The 27,250-nt window shown below is 37.7% G+C and overlaps 1 protein-coding gene across 2 annotated transcripts in view; it reads left to right on the top strand.

The window, feature by feature from the left end:
- The window catches only part of THSD7A (thrombospondin type 1 domain containing 7A), a 294,507-nt gene extending 268,367 nt beyond the window's left edge, over positions 1-26,140 (top strand). Inside the window, exons 19-27 of one of the 2 annotated variants that reach the window (XM_084897092.1) lie at positions 1,220-1,337; positions 1,582-1,727; positions 2,122-2,296; positions 8,422-8,595; positions 12,740-12,835; positions 16,111-16,193; positions 16,539-16,749; positions 19,657-19,744; positions 20,408-26,140. In XM_084897092.1, coding sequence (XP_084753218.1) covers positions 1,220-1,337; positions 1,582-1,727; positions 2,122-2,296; positions 8,422-8,595; positions 12,740-12,835; positions 16,111-16,193; positions 16,539-16,749; positions 19,657-19,744; positions 20,408-20,492 — 1,176 coding nt within the window. In that variant the 3' untranslated portion in view covers positions 20,493-26,140. Of the gene's footprint in view, positions 1-1,219; positions 1,338-1,581; positions 1,728-2,121; positions 2,297-4,410; positions 8,107-8,421; positions 8,596-12,739; positions 12,836-16,110; positions 16,194-16,538; positions 16,750-19,656; positions 19,745-20,407 lie in introns of those variants that run through there. The other variant, XM_084897093.1, reaches the window with a different exon arrangement.
- Positions 26,141-27,250: the final 1,110 nt, after the last annotated feature.

Raw genomic sequence — 27,250 nt, 5'->3', positions numbered from 1 at the left:
CTCATAATATATAAATTAGGTATCACAAACTGCTTCTTCATACAAAAATAAAAAAGGTCTCAAAAATCCCAAGGAATATTAAATTAAGAAATTATATTCTGCCTTACCCAGTTTGGCTCAGTGGATAGAGCATCAGACTGCGGACTGAAGGGTCCCAGGTTCAATTCCCAGTCAAAGGCACACGTCCGGGTTGCCAGTTCTAACCCCAGTAGAGGGCATGCAGATGGCAACTGATCAATGTTCTCTCTCATCATTGATGTTTCTCTCTCTCTCTCTCCCTCTCCCTTTCTCTCTGAAATGAATAAAGGTATATTTTTAAAAAATTATATTCTTCTAACATGCACTCACATTTTTCTATTTCAATGCTACTCTGTACTTTAGACTTTCTAAATGTTTGCATATACAGTAGATGAGTTTGAAATCTCATTTTATATTTTAAAAGTAAAATATGTGAATAAGTGTTGGAAGTCAGTGCCAATACAATGGCACATTATTATCTGATGAGAGATTAACACTAAATTAAATTATATCACTGTTAACTTGAGATCAGTTTTAGAAGAAAAAAAATCTTTGTAATTAAAATATATATATATATATATATATATATATATATATATATATATATATATATAAATAGAAAAAGTCTAGTGACCCAGAGTTTTTTAGAGAGGTAGTGTACTAAAAACTGATATTTTATAGTATTTCAAAACATTATGTCATTAGTTTTGAATAGCAATTTATCTTGAAAACCTTTCCCTTTTGCTTTTCTGTTTAACGTGCACATATAAAAATAAGGTGTCCCAAAGATACAATTACAGATCTATATATTGATGACACTCTTGGTTTTTAAATAATGGAAAATAGTCATGCTTACACTTATTTGTTTCTCACTTAGAGAAACTCATCCTACTTGGAGATTAAATCTACTTTTATTCATTGCATATTTGAAAAATAACACTATATAAGTATATCAAATTAAGTGGCTTCCTCCATTTAACCTATGCCCTTAGCTCCCATTCTCACTTTATATTTTTAACAGTTTGAGTGTTTGTCCTCCAGATATCTTTTTATTCTATTAGGCATCTTGCTTCTTCTTCCTCTCTCCTCTCCTTTCCTGTCATCCCGACTTCTATCTCTCCCTTTCTTCCTCCTTCCATCCACCATCCCTTGTGGTCATGCCTTCATGTCAATGCCAACAGGTCTGCCTCTGTCCTTTCAGCTGGGCCTGGAGAAGAACTGGCAGATGAACATATCCTGCATGGTGGAATGCCCGGTCAACTGCCAGCTGTCTGAGTGGTCTCCCTGGTCAGAATGTTCTCAAACATGTGGCCTCACAGGTTAGTTTGTACCTTCATGAGCATGTGGCCAATTGTCAACGAATCCAAAATAAAATGTCCCTCTGGCCTTCAGTCACATCCAATAAACTTCAGTAAGGTTGAATCGATGTGTCTTTCTTTCTAAAACACCTGAGACTTGTTTGTTCCTCAGATCTCCTCTGGAGAGTCTGGGATACCTTCTCCCCACAAGATGCCTGCTTGTGCAACACGTCACTAATGTCGCATCGCTCTGTGTCTCTTAAAGGGAAAATGATCCGAAGACGGACAGTGACACAGCCCTTTCAGGGTGACGGAAGGCCGTGCCCCGCCCTGATGGAGCAGTCCAAGCCTTGCCCAGTGAAGCCCTGCTATCAGTGGCAATATGGCCAGTGGTCTCCATGCCAAGTGCAGGTATCAAATCCCAGGACGTCATGTGAAATGTGTGTTTTTTGTGTGCAGACACAGTTTCAGAATTATTTTTCAGAGCTTACACACAGCATGTTTCCTCTTAAAGATTTTAGGTGCCTCGCTCTTTCATGACTGCTTTAATTCGTTTTGATAACAACCACTCCCTGTCCTGTATTTTGTAAGTCATCTGGAGACCAACTTGTTTTAATGAAAATTTATGTGCCTGCTTTTGGCTAGAAAACAAATACATTGCTCATCGTGTGCTCCTGCGGGGCTCCTTCCCTAGGGTTCAAGTATTCCTCAATGGCTCATAAATCAAAATCAGCGGCTCAGAGTGATGAGCTTGCTAATGAATTATTTTTCTTTTCCTAATTAGTTATTTCTTTCTTCATTCCAGGATGCCCAGTGTGGAGAAGGGAGCAGAGCAAGAAACATTTCTTGTGTCGTGAGTGATGGGTCGGTTGATGATCTCAGCAAAGCAGTGGATGAAGAATTCTGTGCTGATGTTGAACCCATTATAGATGGGAATAAAAAAGTGGTCTTAGAGGAAACCTGCACCCAGCCTTGCCCAGGTAACAACAGCAAAGCATAATTTATGTTTTTGATCATTTCTTACCCGGACCGGGATCAAGCTATAGAGTCTGAGTTAAGGGATGTCAGCTATCCCCACATACAATCATATCTGGTAATAAGCAGAAACCATTGTGTGGATGAATGTGGGCACTGCCTCCTTACTGCCAGGTAGGAGTGAAGTCCAGGACCCCCATGTTGCCCATGTGGACACACACACCTCTAGGGTTTTAACATCTGCAGGTTTTAACATCTGTAATTAAGGCCTTAGGCTCATGTTTGACAGAAAAAACATGAAAGGAAAGTTGATAAAATAAGAATGGAAAATACAGGTAGGTATTTTCCATTCCAAAATACAGACAGGTATTTAGGATGTCTACACAATACGAATAGAAAAAAGGAGAAGCAGCATTTAAACACACGATAGCTAAATAAAAATTTTTAGTACTGATAATGAAAGCTTCCTCTGGGTCTCAAATAGGATCAACAATGAATTCATAACTTGATACACTATCGTTAAAACAGAAAATGCAGAAAACTAGAGTATTATTAAAGCATTCAGAAAGAAAGAAAAAACAGATTACCTGCTTTTGGAAGACAAAATTAGAATTATAGCAGAATTCTTCTTAGTTACAATGAAAGCCAAAAGACAATGGAATATACAGTCATGTGTCACTTAGCAATTGGGGATATGTTCTGAGAAATGCGATTAAGGGATTTTGTCATCGTGTGAACGTCATAGACTGCACTTACACAAACTTAGGCTATGTTGGTAGAGCCTATTGCTTTTAGGCTACAAACCTGCCCAGCCAGGGGAAATTGTAACACAGTCTTATTTCTGTACCTAAATATACAAAGGAACAGTAAAAATATTGTATAGAATATTTAAAAGGGTACACCAGTACAGTGCACTGACCCTGCGAGGAGATTGCAGGATTGGAACTGCTCTGGGTGAGCCAGTGTGTGAAGGTGAAGGACCAGGACAGTGGTCAGCAAACTGCAGCTCACAAGCCACATGTGGCTCAGGAGCTGTGGTTTGCCGCTCTGTTGACTAATGAGTTTGTCGAACACCGACCTAGATTCTCGATTGCAATAATTACAGACTGTTGTGATTTCTTGTGATTAAGCCCCTGTCCTAGTAGTCAGCAAATTCATTAGTCAACAGAGCAGCAAACCGCGGCTCTCGAGCCGCACGTGGCTCGGGAGCCGCAGTTTGCCGACCACACAGGTCTAGGACATTACTGGACACTACCGTAGACTTTATAAACACTGTTCCACAAGCCCTCCCCCTGCTTCCTTCTCTCAGGGTCAGATATAGAACATCCAAGCTATCAGTGCTGCTCCACGAACAGGGATGTGGGCTGAACTGTTTGAAAATATTGAGGAGAAACTGCTAGGCAAGGCATAGATAGTAACAGTCAGGGGGCAGTTAAAAGTGGCCAGAGGATCGGCAGGAATGAGAAGTCAAGATAGATAAGGGAACCTTGGGGGTTGTTGTGCCCTTTGGTTTGGCTATGGCATGGTGGAGCATGGTCGAATTAAGGAGATGTGTGGTTTGCATAAAAATAGAGGTTGTTTAACATGGAGAGGATGTAGAACTGAGGACTCAATATTTTGACCTTGAGAATTTGTTCTTGGTTCCATTGACCCTTTCTAACCCAAAAAAGCTCTCTCTGGCATTGAATCGATGGAAGAAGTAAGACTTATCTATGCTTTACATCATTACAATCTGAAAATATTTCCAAATTACAGGGACAGACTGGCTCCACACTATCACAGAAAGCTTCACTAAGCATCAGTGGCCCTTAAAACTTGTTTAAAGGTTGCTCCTTCGTACTTGTGTCCTTGTATAAGATCAATAAGAATTTATATCTACATACTCTGGAGACCAACAAGCTAGATCTGGAAGCGTTGTAGTGCCCTCTGAATATGTAGTGATAGAGTGACAGGCTCTGTGCTGACACAGGTCAGTGGCTGATTGTTTGGGATGTAATCTGTACACTCAAAATTGAGGTGCTCTGGATGAGAGGGAATCTGTTGCCAAGCCCCACAGATATTGCTCCCATCAAAGAAAAAAAAATTCCTCCTAAACCACATATCCTTCCATTTCTTACAGGAAATTCAGCTCCATTAGAATCTTATGGGACCACCATCGTATATGCGGTCCGTCGTTGACCGAACCATCTTTATGCAGCGCATGCCTGTATTTGAAATGTGATGGAAAATAATCATCAACCTAAAATTCTGTCCCCAACTAAATTATCATTCAAGAGTGAAAAAATAATATTACAGAAGAAAGCATTGAAAGAGATCATTCTGATGCAGTGTTGGACAGGAGGGGTGCATGCAATAAAACGTGGAAAGCAAATGTTGTCTATCAAATAGTAAAAAAAACTAACTGGCCGACAGTGATAAGCTAATATTTAGGAATTTGGGCTTGATGCGGAGAACTTTAGGGTAGATAGAAGGTCAAAATAAGCTCTATGTCAAGTATGAGCCTAAGGCCTTGAGAAAGATCTGGAGGCAACAGATGACTAGTGGAGTAGAAGAGAACAAACTTAACAAAAGTGAAAGTGAATTACCTATATTTTACTCTCAAGTGGAAATTTTTATTCTCCCAATTTGCTTATAATGATGATAAGAAAAAATATATCTATTTAAGAAATGAGTTACTTTGAATAGGATCTCAAAAAATAAAAATGAGGATTTGATAAATAATGATGGGGCATAAAATATATTTTCTATATAAAAAGGATATAACTTAAGGAAGCTTTAAGGATGGATAAGTTACATTTTTTAAATTTTCTAAATAGAATTAGTGTCTGAAAGCTGGAAATAGTGACAAGAAGGGTTGCCCATTCATTCACTCATAAATTTACTTATTCTTTAATAAGTAAATTGTTTGAGGTTATAGTAATGGAAGTTTTTATAGCTTATTATTAAGATGAACTGATAATTGAACAAAGCAGTAAATAAAATAACCCCTGATACCTTGAACTATGTGCTAGACTTTGAGGGCATTTCTTATTGTGTATATGTAACAATATTTGCACACACTAGTATTTTCATCTACTTAACAGTTAAGAAATAATTTTTTTTTTTAAATCTGAGTTTCTGGACCTTGGAAAAGTGTTGCTTCTTTGACATCCCCACACCTGTCGATAATAACCTTTTCCTGATCCAGTCATTACCCTGTTCCATTTCCTGCTCCCCAGCTTGGTCTGGTTTCAGTTTAGATCTCACACATCCTCTAATAAAATCATTTGCTTCACAGCAGACAGAGGTTTGAGGCTATGGCAACAGGTAAGGACTCTAAACAGGACCAAAGACTGAACCTTGGGGCTTTGATGTGTTGAATGGCCACATTGTCAACAAAAGCTGACCACAGCTTTTTACCTAAAAGTTGTAAGATTTACCTAGCCAGTGGTCGGCAAACTCATTAGTCAAAAGAGCCAAATATCAACAGTATGGCGATTGAAATTTCTTTTGAGAGCCACATTTTTTTAAACTTAAACTTCTTCTAATGCCACTTGAAAATAGACTGGCCGAGGCCGTGGTATTTTGTGGAGGTGCCACACTCAAGGGGCCAAAGAGCTGCATGTGGCTCTCGAACCGGAGTTTGCTGATCACAGACCTAGTCCAGCACCACATCTCCAGTGCCAATAACAGGGTCACTGTTACACCCACAGCATTGGGCAGTACTGGAATTCTTGTATTCAGGCACTGGCGTATGCTGTACTGTGGAGCCTCCCCACTTATTTCCATCATACTTCCTGCAGCAGGTCACCCATTCGATTATTCATCAGATGTTATTGTAGACTAGGCACAGGGCTCAAGGTTGGAGATACAGTGGGAAACAAACCTACCCTGTCCTCCTAGAGCTTATCATCTTATGGGAGAAACTGTTGCTAATTCAATAATGACCTAAATAAACATAGATTAAAATATGTGGTAAATGATGGGAAGGAAAACTAAAGTATCCCTTACTAACATAGAAGAGGGCAAACAACACATCATTCTAATTAAAGAAATTACAAATCCAGGAGAAGGCTGTTCTTCTCTTATAAATTACAATTTATTCATTTCAGTTCCTCCGGTGATAGTTTCCTTCAATTATGGTTTTTTAAAGCGAGCAGTATGTGAACTAATATGCTTTAAAGAGAGAAATATTGAAGTAGGAAATGCATTTCATATACTTAATTGTCATATCTTTGGCAGGCATAGTGTAGTTTATTATGTTGATGGTTTATTTAGTCAAAATATAAAAATAGGTTCAGTAAAGACAATGCCTCACTCTCATGATTAAATCTTTGAGTCCTGACATGGATTATTTATGGGGTAGTTATGATATCATTCATATACTATCATTAAATAATTTATTGAGTTTCTGGGTATTTTTTACAAAGCACATGTGTCAAGTGATATAAGCATAGAGATAAAGCCTACCAGTAGATATGTTTATATTCATGTAGTTTTCAATCACTGAGGTAAAGTTATAACATTCATATTGACAGGAATTTTTCCATTTTAATAGTTTCTTCTGCATAATTAAAAACTGAGTTACCCAAAAGTAGCATTTCCTAGGAATAGAAATGTTTATAAAATGTTATCACACTACTTAAAAATTCTTACTAAGTCCTTTTTCCATAGCACTTCCAAAATTTATAAGAATTTTCTGCCCTTTAGGATGACACTAGTTGAGAATTAATGACATACTATAATAAAGTCTACAAAAAATCACCCCACTTTACTATTATGTGTATGTATTTGTTGGTCAATAATTCATGGTTTTTTTCAAGGTTTTCTTAATCATGGCACAAGAAGTTTTTTCATTAATCACGTATCCAGGCAACTTTGTGCTAATATTAGGCAACTTTAGCAAAATAAAAGGCTATATGAATTATTCATGTGATATGGCTGGAATAATTAAAGTGATAAGAATCTATTGTGAATTTTTCTGTCATAATTTTCTGTATCCTCTGAACAATATCACCAAGCAATCAGTCCTGAATAATAGATGGGAAAGGTGCAAAAGGTACATCTCATTAAATCCTCCCTGTTTGCAAAATGCTTGAAGATGTCGTTGTTGAACACATGATGCACTATGGCCCAGCAATTCCACTCCTAGATATATACCCAAGAGGAATTCATGTATGTAACTTCACCAAAAGATTCGTACTAAAATGTTCACAACAGTAATGTTCATAATAAGAAAAATTTATAGCTCTCCACATGCCCATCAATAATTGAATGGATATCTAACTTGGGGTAAGTCCTACAATGAGAGGAAAGTACCACAATAACAATGAACAAATTAGAAGTATTATGTACCAGCTGGGTCTCACAAACAAACATGAATGAGTGAAAGAAGCCAGACGTAAAAAACTACACGTGGCACAATTCCATATGTAACATAGAGGGCTTCCTGAGATTCTGAGAATCCTCTGTTGCTTAATTTGGGTGTTGGTTACATGAGTATATAGTCAGGTTGTGAAAATTCAGCTATCTATGTGTTTATGATTATGTACATATTGCATGCATGTTATTCTTCAAACAATAATTGACAAACAGGGAGAGTGAATTGAAGATGTAGATCAAGGCAATGGCGTGCATTATTGCCACTCCTGCAGCTGCTCATTTGGCTCCGGCTGCACACCTCTGAGAAGAACTAGGAATAAAGCATAAATGCCGGCTTTCTCAGACTTTGACTTCAAGCTCTTTTGAAATTATTAATACCTAGGAAACAAGTTTCATGTGTATTTAGATTTTCTTTGAGGAGTACCAAGTGTTTAATAAACCTCTTTACAATGATAATGACAAGCGTGGTAGTAGGTTCAATCAAATATTTGGTGTCTCTTAGGAGAGGGGAATCATAACAGACAGCAGTAGTTTACATTTGATAGCATTACACAATGCATAGTCCATACCCATAATATCCACTCAGAAAATAACATTAATACAAACTTATAAAGCTACATATAAACTTGGAAATATCAAATACTTATCTAAATATTACAAATATGACAGGCATACCTGCAGGCGTTGCCCAGTGGGGTTAAAAATAAAATGACTATCTGGCTGGCTATTCTTATGGAGATGGGTATAAACCACATGCTATGTTTTGCAGGTGACTGTTATTTGAAGGACTGGTCTTCATGGGGCCTGTGTCAGCTGACCTGTGTGAATGGTGAGGACCTCGGCTTTGGTGGAATACAGGTCCGTTCCAGAGCAGTGATTATACAAGAACTAGAGAATCAACACCTGTGCCCAGAGCAGATGTTAGAAACAAGATCATGTGATGGTAAGTGGTATAATTCATGAAATATACTCATTTTAGTGTTTTTGTTAATAAGCAAAAGCCCAAGATATAGAATTTTCTGCTAAATAAGCAGAGTTGGCCAAGATCTCACTTAAGATTGAGAATTGCATTAAGGGTATGATTATAAATTTTAAATATTTATAGGAAGAAAAAATATTACCACTCTCCATAAATTAGATGTTCAATATTGTGAAAATGTCTTCCACTTTTATGGGCTAAGAAAAACCGAGACAATTAGCAGCTCATTATTTGTACACCTGTAACACTCCTGTTCATGTTTGAATCTAAAAATATACTCAATGTATTTAAATCAAAAGAATGAATAAATAAAAATTACAAATATACAGCAAAATGAGAGATTTTTACTAAATTTTCAGAAATTGATAAATCAAAGTACTGGTAAAAATTACTCTAAGTTTGATACAAACCTATTTGAATATACTTATCTGTAGTGTACATACATTTAGAGCCCTGCACCAAATACAAGCAATACATGACATTTTGAAGAACCACGGAGCATTAAAATGTCATAGTTTGGGAATATAAATCAAGTATAAATGAAACAAAATATTGCTGTGTAGTGGAGAATGTAGGGCTTAGCAAATAACTCTCTCCTTCCTGCTTGTATTTGAAAAGAAGGAGTATGGCATAGAATAGCAATAGTGTGGCCTGAGAGTGGATTACAGGAGTAAAAATATCACAATTTTATTAAAGTTGGAGGAGAAAGCTTAGAAGTTTGAATAGAATGCTTAAAATGAAAGCCAAATTGTCTGAAATAGCTTGTCAGTTAAATCTTCCCAAACTTACCAGATAAAACATCCCATATGTCCTGGGAAAGAAGGGTCAGGGATTATAATAAATGATGTAATTTCCAAGTGAAAGAAAGAGAATTGTTTACCTAAAATGAAAATTAAATAAAATTATACATCAATTACATTACAATTGAAAAAGATATCCTTCCCCAAGCACATAGAGAAGAAAAACTGAAAAACCACACTTTTAGAGTATTACATGTCAAATGTTGTATATTACTTAGAACTGAAATCCTTTCATGCTCAGATAGGAGGGAGAAGAGTTTAAGATGAGCTAAGCTTTTAACTCAATTAAATAAAAGAAAGAAAAGAGGAACAGTGTAACCAATACAGATAAATACAAATTCATTGAGATAGAAAACAAAGAAGCAAGATAATCAGCAAAATCAATAGCTTGCTTTTTTACCAAACTAGCAATATAGGCCACCTCACTGAAGAAAATTGATATTGTTACAGATAAAATAGTGTTTAGAAAACTATCATTCTGTGAGTAAATTTTGCTAAAACTTAAGGACTATTTAGAATGTTATAATTTACCAAGAATAATAGAGAAGCCAAACCACAAATTTTATAACTATTAAAAACTCAAATCTATCAAATATGTACTCACATATGCACACAAGGTAAAACTTAAGTGATTTGAATTATGAGGTTTGCCAAAATGTAAAGAAACATACACCTCCCATTTATGTGAAATCTTAAGTAGTAAAACAAAGTTGAGTGTGTGTGGGGGGGGGGACGGGGAGGGGGGTGCGGAATGGAATGGAAGATCTCCTAATATGACACCAAAAACACAAACAAAACTGGAAAAAATAAAAATACCTTTAAACTTAAATCTTCTATACAGTAAAATAGACTATAAACAAGGTTACTAGACAAGCCACAGACTTAAAATGCAACCAAAGGACTTGTATGCATACATATATGCATAAGTGATAGACACAGACATCAGGGGGTGAAGGTGAGGGTGGGGGCAGGACTGGGGGGATGAGGGGACAATGGGGGGGGGGGGTTAGGACACATTTGTGATACCTTAATTAATAAAAAAAGATACTCAAGATGTCAATTAATTTCAATGGATTAATGTCTAGAACAATTGTGAACTTTTTCAAAATAAGACAATTATTTACTCTTAGCAAGTGAGGATCCCAAACTGCTCAATGTTTGTTAGTTTATTTTAAACTAGAGGGCCAGATGCGTGAAATTCCTCGCAGCCACTGCAGCTGCCTTGGCCCTCACAGCCCTGGCTTCGTCCAGAAGGTCGTCCAGAAGGATATCTGGAAGATCTTTCGGCTGTCCAGTCTAATTAGCATATTATGCTTTTATTATTATAATCTAGAAGCCCATTGTACGATATTCATGCAAGAATAAGCCTTCCTTCCCCTGGCTCTGCTCCTGGCTGCCTGGGAGCCATCAAGTCTCCACTCTCAGGCCACACAGGAGCTGCCAAGTCCCAGCTCCCGGATAGAGTAACACTCCTGTAGCTCCCTCAGTCCCCCTCCCTTCCCCTCATAGCAGGCATCCCCCACCTCCCACGGGCTGGTCACTCAGCACCTGCATATGCAAATTAGCCTGCCATATTTGTCCGGTTAATATTCACACTCATTCCTGATTGGCTGTGGGAGTAGCAGAGGTATGGTCAATTTTACATGTTTATCTATTATTAGGTAAGAGATAATCATAAACCAACTATATGTTACTATAAATATTTCCTGAAAAATAATTATTTTCAAAAATAGAAAATAAGTTTAGTGGCAAGCATGATCTTGTTTTACACTATTTCAAATCTCTATATGTAGCTTAAAGGAATACAGCTGAATTCCTTACCTGCTTTTGTTCAATCTATTGCAATTTTAATTTAATTTATGTACACCGTTGGGCAAAAGTAGTAGCTTTACAGTTATTCATATGAAAAATAATACAATAATTAATAAGTAATAATAAAAAAGTAAACTGTTTTTGCATATTCCCTACTTTCCCCCCCCCCCGTATATTAAAAAAAATCTACGCAGATGTCACCTGCACATGCTCTAAAAGAATGCCAAAGTCACCTACGGTTCCTGAACCACACTCTAAGAGTTGCTGTTCTAGAATAAAGAAGTCCCACAATTCAATAAGAAAAAAAAAGTATAGATTTCAGTAGGAAAAAGGCCAAAAGATATACATGTACATAATCAATTCACATAAGAGGAAATCTAAATGCCCCCACACATCTTTGTTACTGTTTGATAGCTTTAGCAATCAGAAGACTGCAATTTAAAATGACAAGATAGCTTTTCACAAGACTGACAAAAAATTTAAATCTGGACATCATAAAGGTCTGTGAGGGTTTAGAGCAATGGTAGTCCATATTCTCTGCTGGTGGGTATGTAAACGGCCTCCTTTTAGAGGAAAAAAATGACCTACATTTAGTAAAGTTCCAGCTGTCTCTACAGTGATACCCAGAAATGTCCCTTCTAGATAGTTACCTTAAGGATACACACGGAGGCTTACGTAAGGTTGACCACTGAGACTTGATATAATAGCAAAAATTGAAAACAACCAGCAAGTCCACCCTTAAAGGAAATAGTGCAATAAATTATAGCAATTACTATCATGAAATTCTATATAGAAGTTAAAAATAAATTGACTATATCTACATTAAAATCACATAGAAATAATTCATCTGTAACACGGATTAAGTTTTAGAATGATTCAGGGTATAATACTTTTTAAATTTTGAGCCTGACTAAAAATAATGCCTTATATCATTTATAGATACATATTTATAGTATATCTATATCAAAAGAATATAAAAGGTCACAGAAAAGCATCTATCTACTTCAGAATAGTGGGTATTGCTGGAAAGGGATGAAGGGAGATCAGAAAGGAATGTAATAGGACATCAAGTTTGTGGGTTATTTTTCACTCATTTCAAGCAAAAAAAAAAAAAAAAAAAAAAAAAGACTACCACAAATATGACTAAATGGTAGTATTTGCTAAATGGCATGATGCGTAATTGAAATTTTGTAGTTATTCTTTGTCCTTGTCTAACTGTTTGATATTTCATAATGTTTCAATAAAATATAAAATTAAAATCTAGGTTTACATGAGATAGTATAACAGCAGATATGGAAAATTACTTGGGATTTAGGTGAATATCGGAATTGCATAACATATGGCAACTTCAGGACAACAAATTGGCAATTGCATCATTTGAGATGGCCTTTTTATCACTTTTCAACTGCTTATAAATATTTAACTAATACCCTGTCTCCATGATTATCCTTCTGGACAGCACAATGCTTCTGTTAATGTGTATTATGTCCCTGCAGATGGACAGTGTTATGAGTATAAATGGATGGCAAGTGCTTGGAAAGGCTCTTCCCGAGCAGTCTGGTGTCAAAGGTCAGATGGTGTAAATGTAACAGGTAAACCTCCAATTTCTCTTTGTTCTTTGAAAGTTTTCCTGTAACCCACGTGTAGTAGGTTAGAGAAAATAGTTAGGACAACAAAGACATTCAGTATTCAACACATGGTTAGATTCAAGACATCTGAGCTGTATATCTATCTGGGGCCAATGACCAGTTACTTTATCTTTTAACATTTCAGTTAAATTCTTCCTCACCCAGCCATTTTAGACATTGCTGCTAGAATTTATTTAATTAAACTATTGTCTAACTCTAGCAAATGATTATTGTAAGTAAATAATTCTCAGGTTGTTTTTACTAGAAAATGTACATACTAATAACTCACTACATGATAAGAAATAATCAACTTTTTGTTGATTCTATCTGTTTCTGTGCCTTAAAATGCAATACACTCACAAACCAAAATCCTTTCAAGGGACTATCCTATATAATAAAAGCCTAATATGCAAATCAACTGAACGGCAGAACAACCCATCACTATGATGTGCACTGGCCACCATGGGGCAGATGCACAATGCAGGAGCTGCCCCAGCCCTCAGGCTCCATGACAACCAAGGTGGGTGCCAGCAGGGGCCCCTGATTGCCCCACAGTTTGGCTCTAAACACCGGCCAGGCCCAGGGACTCTACCCATGCACAAATTTCATGCACCAAGCCTCTAATGATTACATAAGTCATGATACCTTGCTTGAATTCAGACATGTATGATTTCTATAGTTCTTTATTAATTAACTAGAGGCCCGGTGCACTCATATTCTCAGGGGTAGGGTGTCCCTCATCCTGGCCTATGCCCTTTCGCAGTCTGGGAGCCCTCGGGGGACGTCTGACTGATGGCTTAGAGGAGCGGGCCTAAGCCATCAGTTGGACAGCCTTAACTCTGCCACGGAGGCAGGAGAGGCTCCTGCCACTGCTGCTATGCTCACCAGCCATCAGCCCAGCTTCTGGCTGAGCAGCGCTCCCCCTGTGGGAGTGCACTGACCACCAGGGGGCAGTGTCTGTGATGACCATCTCCTGCGATTAGCATCTGACCCCTGGTGGTCAGTGCACATCATAGCGACTGTTTGTTCTGCCGTTCAGTCTATTTGCATATTACCCTTTTATTATATAGACTAGGGAAAACCTATTGTTAAATCTCCAGCTCAGAGCATCTGAACACTCACCCAGTCTGTCCCCACACAAAAATAATTATACACCCGAAGAAGAAATCCAAGTGCAGAACTTTTGCGTGTCCTTCATACCCAAATTTACCCCAAAGAACTACTCTAATCTGCAGTGCTTAAAAGTTTCCTTATCTGAGCCCAGTAAAGGCAAGGATTCCTTTGAAGAGGTGAAAAAAAACAAACGTGGCTCCTGATAGTTAGTGAACATGTGGACCCAAAGATCTGTTGTCTCTTCTTAATTTATTTTTATAGATTTGATTTACAGGAATCTCCATAGCATAGCAGTAGCATGAGCACTGACAGTTATCTGTTCAGGGTGACCTGCTGACTTACCGCCATTGTTTTGACCCTCAGGCAGGGAGAAAAGTAATGTGCATTTGGGTGCCTCTGAGTCTATCCATTAATAAATTTAGTTGTAATATATCCAGTAAGATAACAGGCGCAGGGATCAATGTGCTCTCTGGAAAGCATTAATTTTTATATTGAATTTTAAATTACCTGGATTTATTGAAACCTAACTACTCATTTCCTCCCTATGAAAGTGGGAGCAGGATGTCAAACAGTATTCTTGTGACGATAAGAGTTTATGTATGAGAAATCTGTGTCAGGAAACCCTTGATAGTAACAACTGCCAGGGGACACATGCATGACCAAGAAAAGAGACCTTCCAGGAAACCCTTTGCTCTCTGAGTGTTATTTTCTGGGAGAACAATCTGTCCCAACCTCACCACTCTGAGAGAAGGGTAAGTGGGTCTTTCTGAACCGGAAGCATGGCCCACTCAGCTCAGTAGTTGGAAATGAATGTCTACATTCTTCTTTAAGTTTTTCAGAGATAATTTTAAGCTTCCCCAGAGGGTCCTATTAATTTTCAATATGTTTTGTTTCCCAAATAAGGATGCAAATAATACTTGTCTGCCTTTCCTTCTGCATGTTAAAAATCTCTTGTCCCCCTGAAATTGGGGCTATTCCCCAATGCCAAGGTAAGTCAAATTTTAGAAGACATACCTGTAGAAATCATATATTCAATTTCTTTTTAAAGCAGTATAATATACAAGATTTTTATTTCATACTGCTGTTTGATACCACAAAGCCAACGTATAAATGATTTGTAATCAACTTTATATGCATTCCTTTTCCATGTTTTAGGAGAGATACAATTCTCTATGAGAAGTAGACAATTCTGTAAAGTATTTTACCTTCCTCGATGGACCGTTTTAATGTTAAGAATAGTTACCCTTATAAGAAACTCAGGCTGTTGTTTTCCTTTTTTTCTTTCTTATGTGTTTAATGATGTGACTTCCATGTGGCCATTTAACTGCAACTGCCTTGCAATGACTAACTGCTTTCATAACATTTTTTTCTATGAATATTTAATTTATAATATTGAGAATTAGCAATAGTCACTCTGAGAAATTCCACAGGATCATTGATTCCTTACATAAAGGGAAAACTTTGCTTTGCTAAAATTCTGTTACACTGAACAAGAATGGTTTGAAACTCCGAGTTCCTTCCATGTCACTTTATGACATCTATCCCTATCTTGATATAACCACGTAGGCACACTTGCTATTATGCTGGAAGAGGAGGAAACAAAAGAGGCATCAGTAGAGAGCTGCAATGTCAAGTTGAAACAGCAGTGCCAGCACACACTTAGTAGCTATATTTGTTTTCTTTCCTGTCCCCCCAAAATTCTTAAAGTGATTTTTCTGAAAAAAAAAGATGCACATTATAAAGAATGCATTCATGTGGTAGACCATAAATTAAAGAGATATGAAAACTATTTCCTTGAATTAACCAAGAAAGGATTTTACCTTTAAGAGAAAATTAAATCTGCTTTAGAGTGCTGGACTTGGCCTTGGAAATAGCCTGTGTGCAGTCAGAGTTTTCAAGGTAGCAGCTATACAATCGTCTGTTCAACACCTGCTCTTTGCTGTCTCCTCTGAGTAAAGAGCACCTCGAGTTCCTAAATACAATGGTCAAGGTTAACTAAATATTTCTCAGGAAAATCTGTGGGAGTCCCGGCATGGTTTAGGGTTCAAAGACAAGCCGGTAACAACAGTATACTCTTATCATCGCAAGAGATATGACTTGTCACAATGTGGTTTTCTGTTCCGCAGGGGGCTGCTTGGTGGTTCACCAGCCTGATGCCGACAGGTCTTGTCACCCGCCGTGTAGCCAACCCCACTCGTACTGTAGCGAGGTATGTGTGAATCCATTAGGGCAGACAAGCCGCCTCATCATCGTCACTCCACCGCCTCTTGTGCAGTCATTTCCCTTTACAAAAGACATGTTTTGAGGCATAAAAATTCGAGTTTGGTACCTCCTTTATTAATATAAACAATCCAGGATGCCCTTGCTTCTATTGTTGGAATAAGCTTGTGTGCGGTACAAAAAGTGTGTTCTTTCTTTTAATGTAGTGAGACAGAAATTCCATGTAGCAAATTCCCAAAACAGTATTTCATTCAAGCCTTCCCTTCAAGTCAGGTCCGTTAGGCTTCCCAAACTCACCCGTGTGCACAGCGGATCTCTTCTTGCTCTCCCGCAGACGAGGGCGTGCAGTTGTGAAGAGGGGTACACGGAAGTCATGTCTTCCAACGGGACGCTGGAGCAGTGCACTCTGATCCCCGTGGTGGCGATCCCAACCGTGGAGGACAAGAGAGCAGACGTGAAAACCAGCCGGGCAGTGCACCCGACCCAGCCCTCCCGGAACCCCGAAGGACGTGGCAGGACCTGGTTTCTACAGCCACTGGGGCCAGGTAAAGTGACTAGAAGATCTTGATGTAGAATTCTCTAATGATACACTTACCCAACACCAAATGATGACAAAATCAGCATTTTCATAGGAGCTACTCATTATTTCACCGAAACTCATTTGTTCTAATGTTCCATAGAATCTTACAATATCTTTATTATCATTATGAAAAAAGCACTCATGCTCCAAGTTGAGAGAAATGAAATACCTTTCTTCCGAGAGAAAAAAAAACTACAACAAAAATTTAGGATTGAGATTAGTTATTCAATCTCAGTCCTAAATGTACAAGTGTAATTATTTTCACATTGAACAAAGAAATCTAACAAGGAAAATACTGATTGGGGGGTGGGGGGAGGCTGTTATCATTCATTACAAATAAAACTATAAAGACATTCAAGAACTTTTCGTTTGAGCACAGAACAGTAATAATTTGAACTCAAAATAGGAACATGAGTCATGTGGTTCCGTGCCAAGGGGTGGGGGGGGACACTAGGTGGTCAGACCGATTTCTGTGAGGCCTCAGTGTTAGCACAGAAGCTCAGAATCTATACTCGCACCAAACACGTGAGGGCAAGGATGGAGCCTTCCTGTCTAGATGGACCGTCTTGGAGACTGACCAGACCCTTGTCATATTAGGCTGCTCTTAATGGGTCTAGTAATGGACTTGAAGCTTCTGCAGGCAAAGGCTTGAAGGCCCAATGAAATGCCCTTCTCACTGTGTACACTTTTTCTCGCCAGTGGGTTCAACCATACACTTATCCCTAGAAATAAGCTGAGGGTGAGGGTGGTAGCTAAGATCGTGCCACTTTTTCTCACACCAAGAGGGCTCACGAGCTCATGACCAAAGGAAATCTTCAGGCAAAGCAGGGCATCGACTACTTTATAACTCTGTCAGAAACATGGGAAAGGAGAAAGAAATTTGAATAACTAACACATCTTTATTTTTAATGCATTAAGTCAAAACACTTACCCTGCCTGGAGAATCATTATTGGGATTTTTTTTTTTAAGTATTTTACACTTAACTACAGTCTTCCTACTTTAGTAGGTTTTTAGTTGAAAAAAAAATACTTCATTTTGCAAACCCAGTTTGTCTGTATAAACATGGAAACTCTCAGGGTTCAACATGGTGGGCCAGCAAGTGGCCATTAGCCACCTTGACCTTGATTCAGAGTCCAAGTGGGTCTCCTCACATCCAAACTGGGTTTTAAAAAGAGAGGATAGTAGTATTGTAACACTTGGTTTAATATATATAGTTTCCCTAAAGTAAACATTTTAATATACTACAAACGTATGTTTAGACTCTGTTCTTGGTTTATGAAAAACCCAAATGATATTAATTAAAAAACACTCGGGGCAGATGAACCCAGCAGTGGCACAGCTCTTTATATTTCACACCCTGGCTTAAATTTTTTAAATCTTTAGAATTGACAGGAAATTATATTTTAAAAAATTAACTTATTTCCAGCAAATGAAGATTTAAAAAAGTGTCCATTTGCTTTCAGTGGCTTTCAAATGTGGACTAAACCAGCGTTCCTTTGCCCAATCTATAACATGACGCTAGCATATGTTTAATTGCATGTACGCAACGGAATATATATGTTGATGTGAGGACCAAATTAAGCTGGCAAAGTCATGAACAGTGACTTATGCTTGAAGTTTGTTGAGAACATAAAACTGAGAAGTTCAAATAGAATGAGATCAGGAAACCAAATGAGGAGGCCTGCCCTCTCTGGTTTTGTATGCAGATTCCCCTGCTATCCGGAAGGAGAGGGATCCTATGAAACTGTTCTTAAGCGCAAATGGCATAAAGAGGCAGTTACCACTAAATTACATGGGAAAAAAGTGTGAGCCGCCTCGGACCCAGAAAACCACATATGAATTTTATACCAAATATGTTAATTCTGTCCAGTCTTACACTAAAGGTAATACCCGTTGGAGCTCTCTCAGCTTTAGGACACATCTTGCTAACAGATGCACAAAGTAAATCGAGATAAAGCACAGATGCTCACACAGTTCAGAGCGCGGGCGGCTTGGTGCTGAGATGCTGGGTGTGGTTCCCGGGGGAAGGAGCGTGGCTGGCTTTTGGCTGCCTGGGGGGCAAGCTGCCTCTGGAACACTCACTGCACTGCTGTTGCCTTCCGCCTTTTTTCATAAAACAGGAAGTCATCGGATTTCTTTCAGCTATCAAATGCAGGTGATAATCAAAGATCATTCTAGAAAAGCAAGTTTACCATGAACTTAGGAAAAGGAGGGAATGTCTATAATAGAAAAGGTGCAAGTTATTTAGAGATCATTTTATATGTTAATCAAACTTGGTTATTTTTGCAAATGATATTGTCAAATCGGCTCTAAAGGACTGTAAGCCTAAACGAGATAGGAGATTATTGCTTCTCCAAATTGTTAAATACATTCATTTTCGGTTTATCTTGAAAAAAGTATAAAAATGATCAAGTTTATGTGCAAATACCTGTCTGCATCAACTCTTAGTCATGGGACTTCTTTGAAATTGCATTACAGTTGTTTGTTTGTTTTTCTTTTCTCGTGAGCACAATCTCAAAATAAAATGAAACTCAAAAGAAAAGGCAGCATTATGCACAAATTGTATTTGAAGTAAAATTCAGATAAGAAGCAGCAGAAATTTAGATATAATAACTTGAAAGCTTACACTCAAATTGAAAATATTACTTATTGCCTTTTAATTCAATTTTCATTGATATTCTATCTTTAATGAAGGAGCATCTAAGTCATAGTAGCAGCGCTGCATTAATCATTAATTGTGCCTAAGCAATAATTCACTTTGAGTTTTGAAAGAACTTGGTCGTACGTGAACTGGCCCATTGGTCATCGTTAAAGACTGTCATTTACATGCCAGACTAATGTGAATTAATGATTAATATCCATTCTTCTTAGATGGGAGACTAAAGACCTGGGTTTACGGTGTAGCGGCTGGGGCATTTGTGTTACTCATCTTTATTGTCTCCATGATTTATCTAGCTTGGTGAGTGTTTAAATATTTCAACATCTAAGAGGAAAAAATATTTCTCTTTTAGGGGAAACACGTTCAATTAACCATAACACAGGAATGTCAAACTAATGTCTCAAATAAGTATTCCACATGTATTTAGTATTCATCTGAAGTTCTACATAAACATAACTTTAGTCTTGGATAGTCTAAAAACTACTAAATCGATGAGTCATTTAGTTTCCGAAAATGAGCCAGAGCTGCCTAAGGCCATCTTTTTAAGTACATTCTTTTTGGTTATGCAAGAGAAGACGCTGATGTTTATATTGAATTAATATCAGAGAAAGACATTATGGTAGTACCTGATCTTATTTAACTACCTTGCATTATTTATAAATTATGTATTATTTATAAAGGGTTCTGGTCAAATATAAATGATTACCCTGTGATATCTGTTGTTAGTACTAGAGGAATTCTATTTGGATAATTAATCCTTTACAGTATACTAACATAGTTGAAGGGTTCTGTTTCACGTTTATTCAAAAGATAGCAGAAAATTGAATGTTAAGTTTGAATTTAGGCAAGTAAGTAGTTTAGGTTTATCCATAAGTTTCAAACTTTTTTCATTTAAAATGGCAACATGTACAATGGAAGATTGATTTTTTTTTTCTCCCAATTTTCATGATTTTTTTTTAACAGCAAAAAGCCAAAGAAGCCCCAGAGAAGGCAAAACAACCGACTGAAACCTTTGACCTTAGCCTATGATGGCGATGCAGACATGTAAGGTCTGAGCTATCCCGGCCGCAGCCAGCTTCAGCTTTCTGACTTTGCAGGAGAGGCCGCAGAGCTATTCCAGCTGTGTGGGTTAAAGCCCGTCGTACCTTTTCAAAAGAGCATCATTGATAAGAGAGAAGATCACAGTGCCATCGGAGATATCGATACGGTACCACTTACACAGAAACCTTCATTCCTGAGAGGTCTAGTTCCGTGGTCGGCAAACTGCGGCTCGAGATCCACGTGCGGCTCTTTGGCCCCTTGAGTGTGGCTCTCCCACAAAACGCCACGGCCCGGGCGAGTCCATTTTGAAGAAGTGGTGTTAGGAGAAGTTTAAGTTGAAAAAAATTGGCTCTCAAAAGAAATTTTAATCGTCATACTGTTGATATTTGGCTCTGCTGACTAATGAGTTTGCCGACCACTGCTCTAGGAGGTGGAGTTGAATACGTGCTGCCTTCTGAGAGTCTGTGTGATCGTTCATGAAACCTACCAACTGGCAAAGTACTTTCATCTCTGAAATATGGTGGCAGGGGTGGCCATTTGGAATGCTGACATATGCCTCTGTCTGCAGTGCTCACCCATAGTGACATTTTAGCATGAAGAGCTTATACCAAGATCATAGGCAAGCGTAACATCATGTACACGCAACTGAATGATACATACTATAATGTCAGATTATATACCTGGTAATAAGCCATTTTAATGCTCTACTTTGAGCAGAAAACTCATTGAGCAAATTCATCATTTGGTGGTTTGACGGTAGCTTTTCAGAGGCAAAGACTTTTTATAAGACTTAATCCTTGTCTTTCTCCAAAGTACAAGTGCTGGACCTGTACTAGTATCTTAGAAGAACCCTCACGTTCAGTATTTTGTAGTGGTTATTGTCTGGAAAACTCATTTGCTTGTGTTAATACAGTAAGTTTCTACTTTCCCCACATTCAGACTGGTTGCCTGCATCTTTTTTTGCTGAATGGAAGGCACATTTTTGCACTATATTAGTGCAGCATGATAGGCACTTAACCAGTATTGCCATAGAAACTGCCTCTTTTCATACGGGATGGAGACAACGATGCTGAGTGCCATGGAGACATTGACAACTTCCTGTATCCTGAAGAGAGTCAAGTTCATTTTGGATGACGACAGGATGGAACATCTGCTGTGTACACTCCTCCTCACCGCTGCAGCCACTGGGAAATTGACAACGTGGTGGTAATTTAAGTTGTTTTAAGTCCCGAACTCATTCATCCTCCAAAAGATGGACCCCACTAGTTGGTTTTTAATTGTACCTTGAAGGCTGTTTATGACTAGATTTTTATATTTCTTATCTTTGTTAAAAAAAGAAAAGAAAAGAAAAAAAAAGGAGCTGGTTGTCTTTTTAATTTTGAGCAGATGGAGAACGTAATGTATTGCTGACTTTTGTACCTAAAACAAATCAAGATTGTGTGTTGATTTTTTTTCTCTCTCCCAATTTGTTTTCCTAATTTCAGACCAAATGTGTTTTGAAATCCATCGTTTTGTCATTCTTACTAGTAAAATCTGAAGTGGTCTTTTTAATTTATGATTTCAAAAACTAAAATTTTAGGAAAGAAAATGGTCAGTATTTTGTCCAGGGCTTCATTAAATATCTAGACCAAGGGTGGAAAAACTTATTCGGTAAAGAGCCACAGTGGTAGATATTCTCAGCCGGGTCTCTGCTACAGCTTCTCACTTCTGCCATTAGGAGAACACAGCCATAGAGAGTGCACAGTACATAAAAGAACAGCATGATGTCTTTCAGTGCAGTCTCTTTAAAAACAAACAGCCAGCAGGCCACATTTGCAGGTCGTGGTTTGCTGACCACTAATCTAGAAGTTTTTTTAAAGCTAACTCTCCATGGTGTCATTTCTGGGTTTTACTCATTTACCCTCAGACTGAAATCAGAGTTTAGTTTCAAAGGTGAAAACAGTCACTACACTTATCACTGTGTTAGAAGTAACTATTTTTTACAGCTATAGGCCTGGAAAATTCACAGTGAAATAATATCTAACTTGGCAGACTTCTTTCATATGAAAAGAAAACTCAAAAGGTGCCACTTAAAAAAGCAATACCATTTGACTGCAACAGCCTTTGGGAAGGGGGAGGATATTAGGGTGTCAGGTCTTTTGAAAATAGTGTAATGGCTGTTTTTATCCTAAACTTAGCTGTGTGGCTGTGAAAGTGGTTTCAACTAGAAGGTATTTACCTTCATACTAGAGTTTGAACTCCCCCTGCTGTTCATTAACGTATTTGCAGAATTATAGAAGACATCAGGTAAGAATATCATTGTCCCCCAAACTAACAGATTTCTATATATTTCAATAAGAATTAAATGTGGTAAACACTAACTCGTTATTTAATATTCATTGTATTAGGCAAGGTAATTAACTTCAAAACAAACAAGTAGTCAGGAAGATTAAGTGACCAAGGAAAATTAAATAAGGAAAAGCATAACAACCAGTTCCATTTCATCTGGCTTGTTGAAGAAGAAGCCATAAATAATATTGTTACTCTCAAACTGTGATTGGCAATATATGCACTCGGGAGTCTTCCAGATCATGGATTTCTTTGACTAAAACAAATTCCATTTATCTAAAATAGTTGAGAATCTATTGCAGTTACTTGAAGAATTCAGCAAACAGCCTTATGATATGAGTACAACACCTAATAACTTTGAAATTATTGAATAAAATGAAATATTACTACTAAAGCTATACTTACAATTCTATGAAATTTCAATAATTCAGAAGAGAGATCAGCATCATCCTACCTTTATTATAAGAATTAATTTAATTGATCAAAATGATAAAATGGTTGGCCCTGGCCAGTGTGGCCCAGTGGGTTGGGTGCCATCCCATGCACTGAAAGGCTGCTGGTTTGATTCCCAGTTAGGGCATGCATATGCCTGGGTTTGCAGGCTAGATCCCCAGTGAGGGTCGCGCAAAAGGCAGCTGATTGATGTTTTGCTCTCAGTGTTTTTTTCTCTCTCCCTATCTTTTCCTCTCTCTATAAAAATCAAAAAATCTTTTAAAAAAATTATAAAATGTTATGAAAATACAAGATAATTTCATTCAAAAATGGAATACACATTACAATACAATGTTATGTACAGGAGACTAGTTTTAATGTGATCTAGCACTAGGGAGCATATTGGAAGTTCATTATTAGATAAATAAATACTGGATGGCTCTTTGTTAGAAAGGTTAAAAGGAGGGGAATGTAGCTAGCTGGCTAATTTGGGGGAATGAAAGTTACTGTATTCATGTTTATGACATGAGAATGGCATTATTTTTGTTCCTGGCATGAGTCAATAATGAATTAAATACCTTACTAAAATCTCATCAGATCCTTATCCCTCCTGTTCATTTTTTAAGAATTCAGGAGGGGAATATAGTAATATTCTTGTCTATTGACACTTTTGCCTTACCAAAATGGTCTGACCACAAAAAGATTTAGAACTACTGTTATATAAGTATGAATGTCTGCTTGGTTTAACAAAAAGAGAGAGAGAGAGAGAGAGAGAGAGAGAGAGAGAGAGAGAGAGAGAGAGAGAGAGAGAGAGATTGAGAATGCTAGCACAGTATTATACTATTTTGTTGGACTGTTAACTATGTGAACCACACAGAACTGATGTCTCTTGAAAGGGGTTGATTTGCTCATTTGTCAATACCTTATCTAGGGTCTTGGCCATAATCCTTATTTCAAAGCCTTTTGAGGACCCTGCAGTGTAGCATTAAGCCAACTTGAAAAGGAGTACTTAAAAGCATGTTCTTAATTACTTACAACAAAGCACAAATTGCTTATAACAAGGCAAACATTTATTGAATTATCACAGGTAAGACACTCTGTTAGTCACTGTAAAAGATTAGTGAGGCTTTTGTATACATATGTACCTAAGATATTCAAAAGAAGGAAAAAGTGCTTAACGGAACACAATAGCACTTACATGGCCCTTTAGGTCTGTTTTTCAATGCGGTCAGTGTCTTTCCTTCTGTAAGGTCCATGTCTCAGGCCTTGCTGTTCGGCCTTTAGTATGCCTCTCCTCCACCGGCGGGCAGGTAGCTGGTCATTAGAGCTTCCTCGGATGCCTCTGAATTCCTGTAAAGTCCCTTATTTACAACTTCTTGCAGGAACAAGTTCCTTATGTTCCTGGTCTCTTTCTGCTCTGCTCTCTTATCTGCAGCTCACCTTGTCTACTCATACAACTTCTGCTCAACATGCCCACATTTTAATAAGAAGAAATAAGAGCTGAACACCTATATTTCCTTCCCATTGGAGTCAGTGTCACTGAAAATGTGAACATGTTGAGTTTTATAGAATATAATGGTCAAAGACCTGTGTAAAGAGGAAAGATGCAGATGACATGCAAAAGAAAAAAAAAGAAAAAGAAAAAAAGAAAAGAGAGGGAAGGGGTGGGAGGGAGAGAGAAAAATAAAACTTTTCTGTAAAAATTTAGTGCAACCCAGTACCTCTCTACACACAAGAATGGGGGAGCCCATGCTTAGGCTGATCTGGGGTCTGAATCAGTTTGCAGGAATCATTCCAAAATGATCGGACATCTCACCAGATGTAACAATATCGCCAAACTCAGATGCGTTCTTTGTTCTGTTTCCCCCCTGAGGCTGAGGGTATGGGAAGGAGGGCAGTCTGGGAACAAATGAGGAATCTTGCAACAGAGTGGCCCCTCCCGGGTGGAGTTTAGATGTGAGGGCTGAGGTGGCTGGCAGCCCCACCCGGCCTGCCTCAGCTCGAGGGCAGCAAGGCAGGCGGGCAGGGCTGAGCCAGGAGTGTGGGCCTAGCACTCATTAATTAATCTTTATCAAAAGGACGTGTGCTGTGGTAATTCTGTATCTAGCAGGGACACTGAAAAATGGGTATGTCTACATTCTTAAATAAGTAAATTAAGTCCTAAAGGGATAGTTAGTTTTGTAGTTTTATGTTTCATGCTTCTACCAAGCTAGACCTTAAAAGATGGCCAGTATATGATTTGTGGGCATCATGTTTTCAGCAATCAAAAGTCTATTTAGATATATAATTGGGTGTCAGTCTTGTTGTGCTTTGTAGATGTTTTCTTTTTCTTTTCTTTTTTTTTTCTTTTTTCAAAGCAATAGTTTCTATATCACCTACTTTGACCCTTCAATGAACTTTTCTCAACGTTTTGCAGGAGCCTATTTGTATTGATTTATTAACAGAAAATATTAAGATTCCCTTTCTGGTACTTCTTTCCTGCATAATTCTAGCACAGAGACTTGAAGAGATCAGTATCTGTCACTGTAAAATATAACTTTATTAAATTTGCAATATGTCTTTCTATATATTCTAATCCCCTAAATGTGGTTTTTGGTTAATTTAATTACATGAATATTTATTTTGTTTAAATAAGGAGGCAGCTGTCTAAGATGTTTTTGTTAATATTATTTTGTAAATTGTGTAATTTATTTTAAATTATGTACATTTCTTTTTTAATGCACAAAAATGTCTATGTACCAATTAACTACAGATTTGCAAGTAAGCCACTAAGCTTTATTCAGTTAATGCAGATGGCATGTGAAGATGTAATATGCTTTTTTACATTTTCATATGGATAATTTGTAAATAACTATGTTGCTGACAAACATAAACACGGAAATCATTTTCATTCTATTCATTGTGAGTCTGTTTTCATTTGCAACATTTGCTCCTCCAATGAGGGGGCAAAAAAAGGGTTTTTTTAGTGAATGTCCAAATCCTGTTGCTACTTTAGTAAGTAGTGCCTGCTCCTGAATCTTTTTTAACAAATCCAACTTAGAAAGTTCAAGAGACACAAACCTTTACTTTAAAAAGCCTGCTGAGGCCACCAGATTAATCGTCACAGACAAAGGACTTCCAAACTTGAAAAACAAGGCAGAAACTCATACATTAACAAGTAGGTTCCTTTAATTCCCCAAATTAAGCAAGAGTTACAGTTCAGGAAGGGATGCATGATTTAGATAAATTACTGCCAGGGTTGCTTGCTGTTAAAACAGTGTCTGAAATAGTTGTTTGCTAAATTATAACTAAGCAGGGAACCCTTCAAACACTTTCGGTACTATGGTAACCACTCAGCACACTTTCTGGATTGTTCATTACAACCTATTCTAGATTAACAAAAAGTTCTTTAAATATATCACCTAGGTATTTTTTTTAATATATATATAGATAGCTGGACATTCATAGTCAAATTCCTAACTTCACTTTTATTTTGCAACTTCAATTTATGTCCTGCAGACACAGATATGAACATGACTGGGCTGCATTCTATGCTTCTGAGTCCCTAGTGATTCCTTCCTTTAAACTCTGAATATATGCCACAAGAAAAGCCAGGACACACTTCAACTCACAGTTCTCATGTATCAATTGCTCTTTAAAGATTGGAGATACTTGTAATATACTTTTTTAAAAATATATTTTATTGATTTTTTACAGAGAGGAAGAGAGAGGGATAGAGTGTTAGAAACATCGATGAGAGAGTCATCAATCAGCTGCCTCTTGCACGCCCCTACTGGGGATGTGCCCACAACCAAGGTATATGCCCTTGACCAGAATTGAACCCGGGACCCTTCAGTCTGCAGGCCGACGCTCTATCCACTGAGCCAAACCGGTTTCGGCTACTTGTAATATACTTAAATGCAGTCCTGCTTTCTGATATTGCCGCCTTTTCCTTTTCCTTTTTTGTTTCACATGACTTTCCTTCCCCCTTCCCATCTTCCCCTCCCCAACAGAGGTAGCTTAATT

The sequence above is a fragment of the Pipistrellus hanaki genome, assembly GCF_964339955.1.
Source record: "Pipistrellus hanaki genome assembly, chromosome: 10".
NCBI classification, from domain to species: domain Eukaryota; kingdom Metazoa; phylum Chordata; class Mammalia; order Chiroptera; family Vespertilionidae; genus Pipistrellus; species Pipistrellus hanaki.
This window is presented reverse-complemented; position numbering and strand designations above follow the sequence as displayed.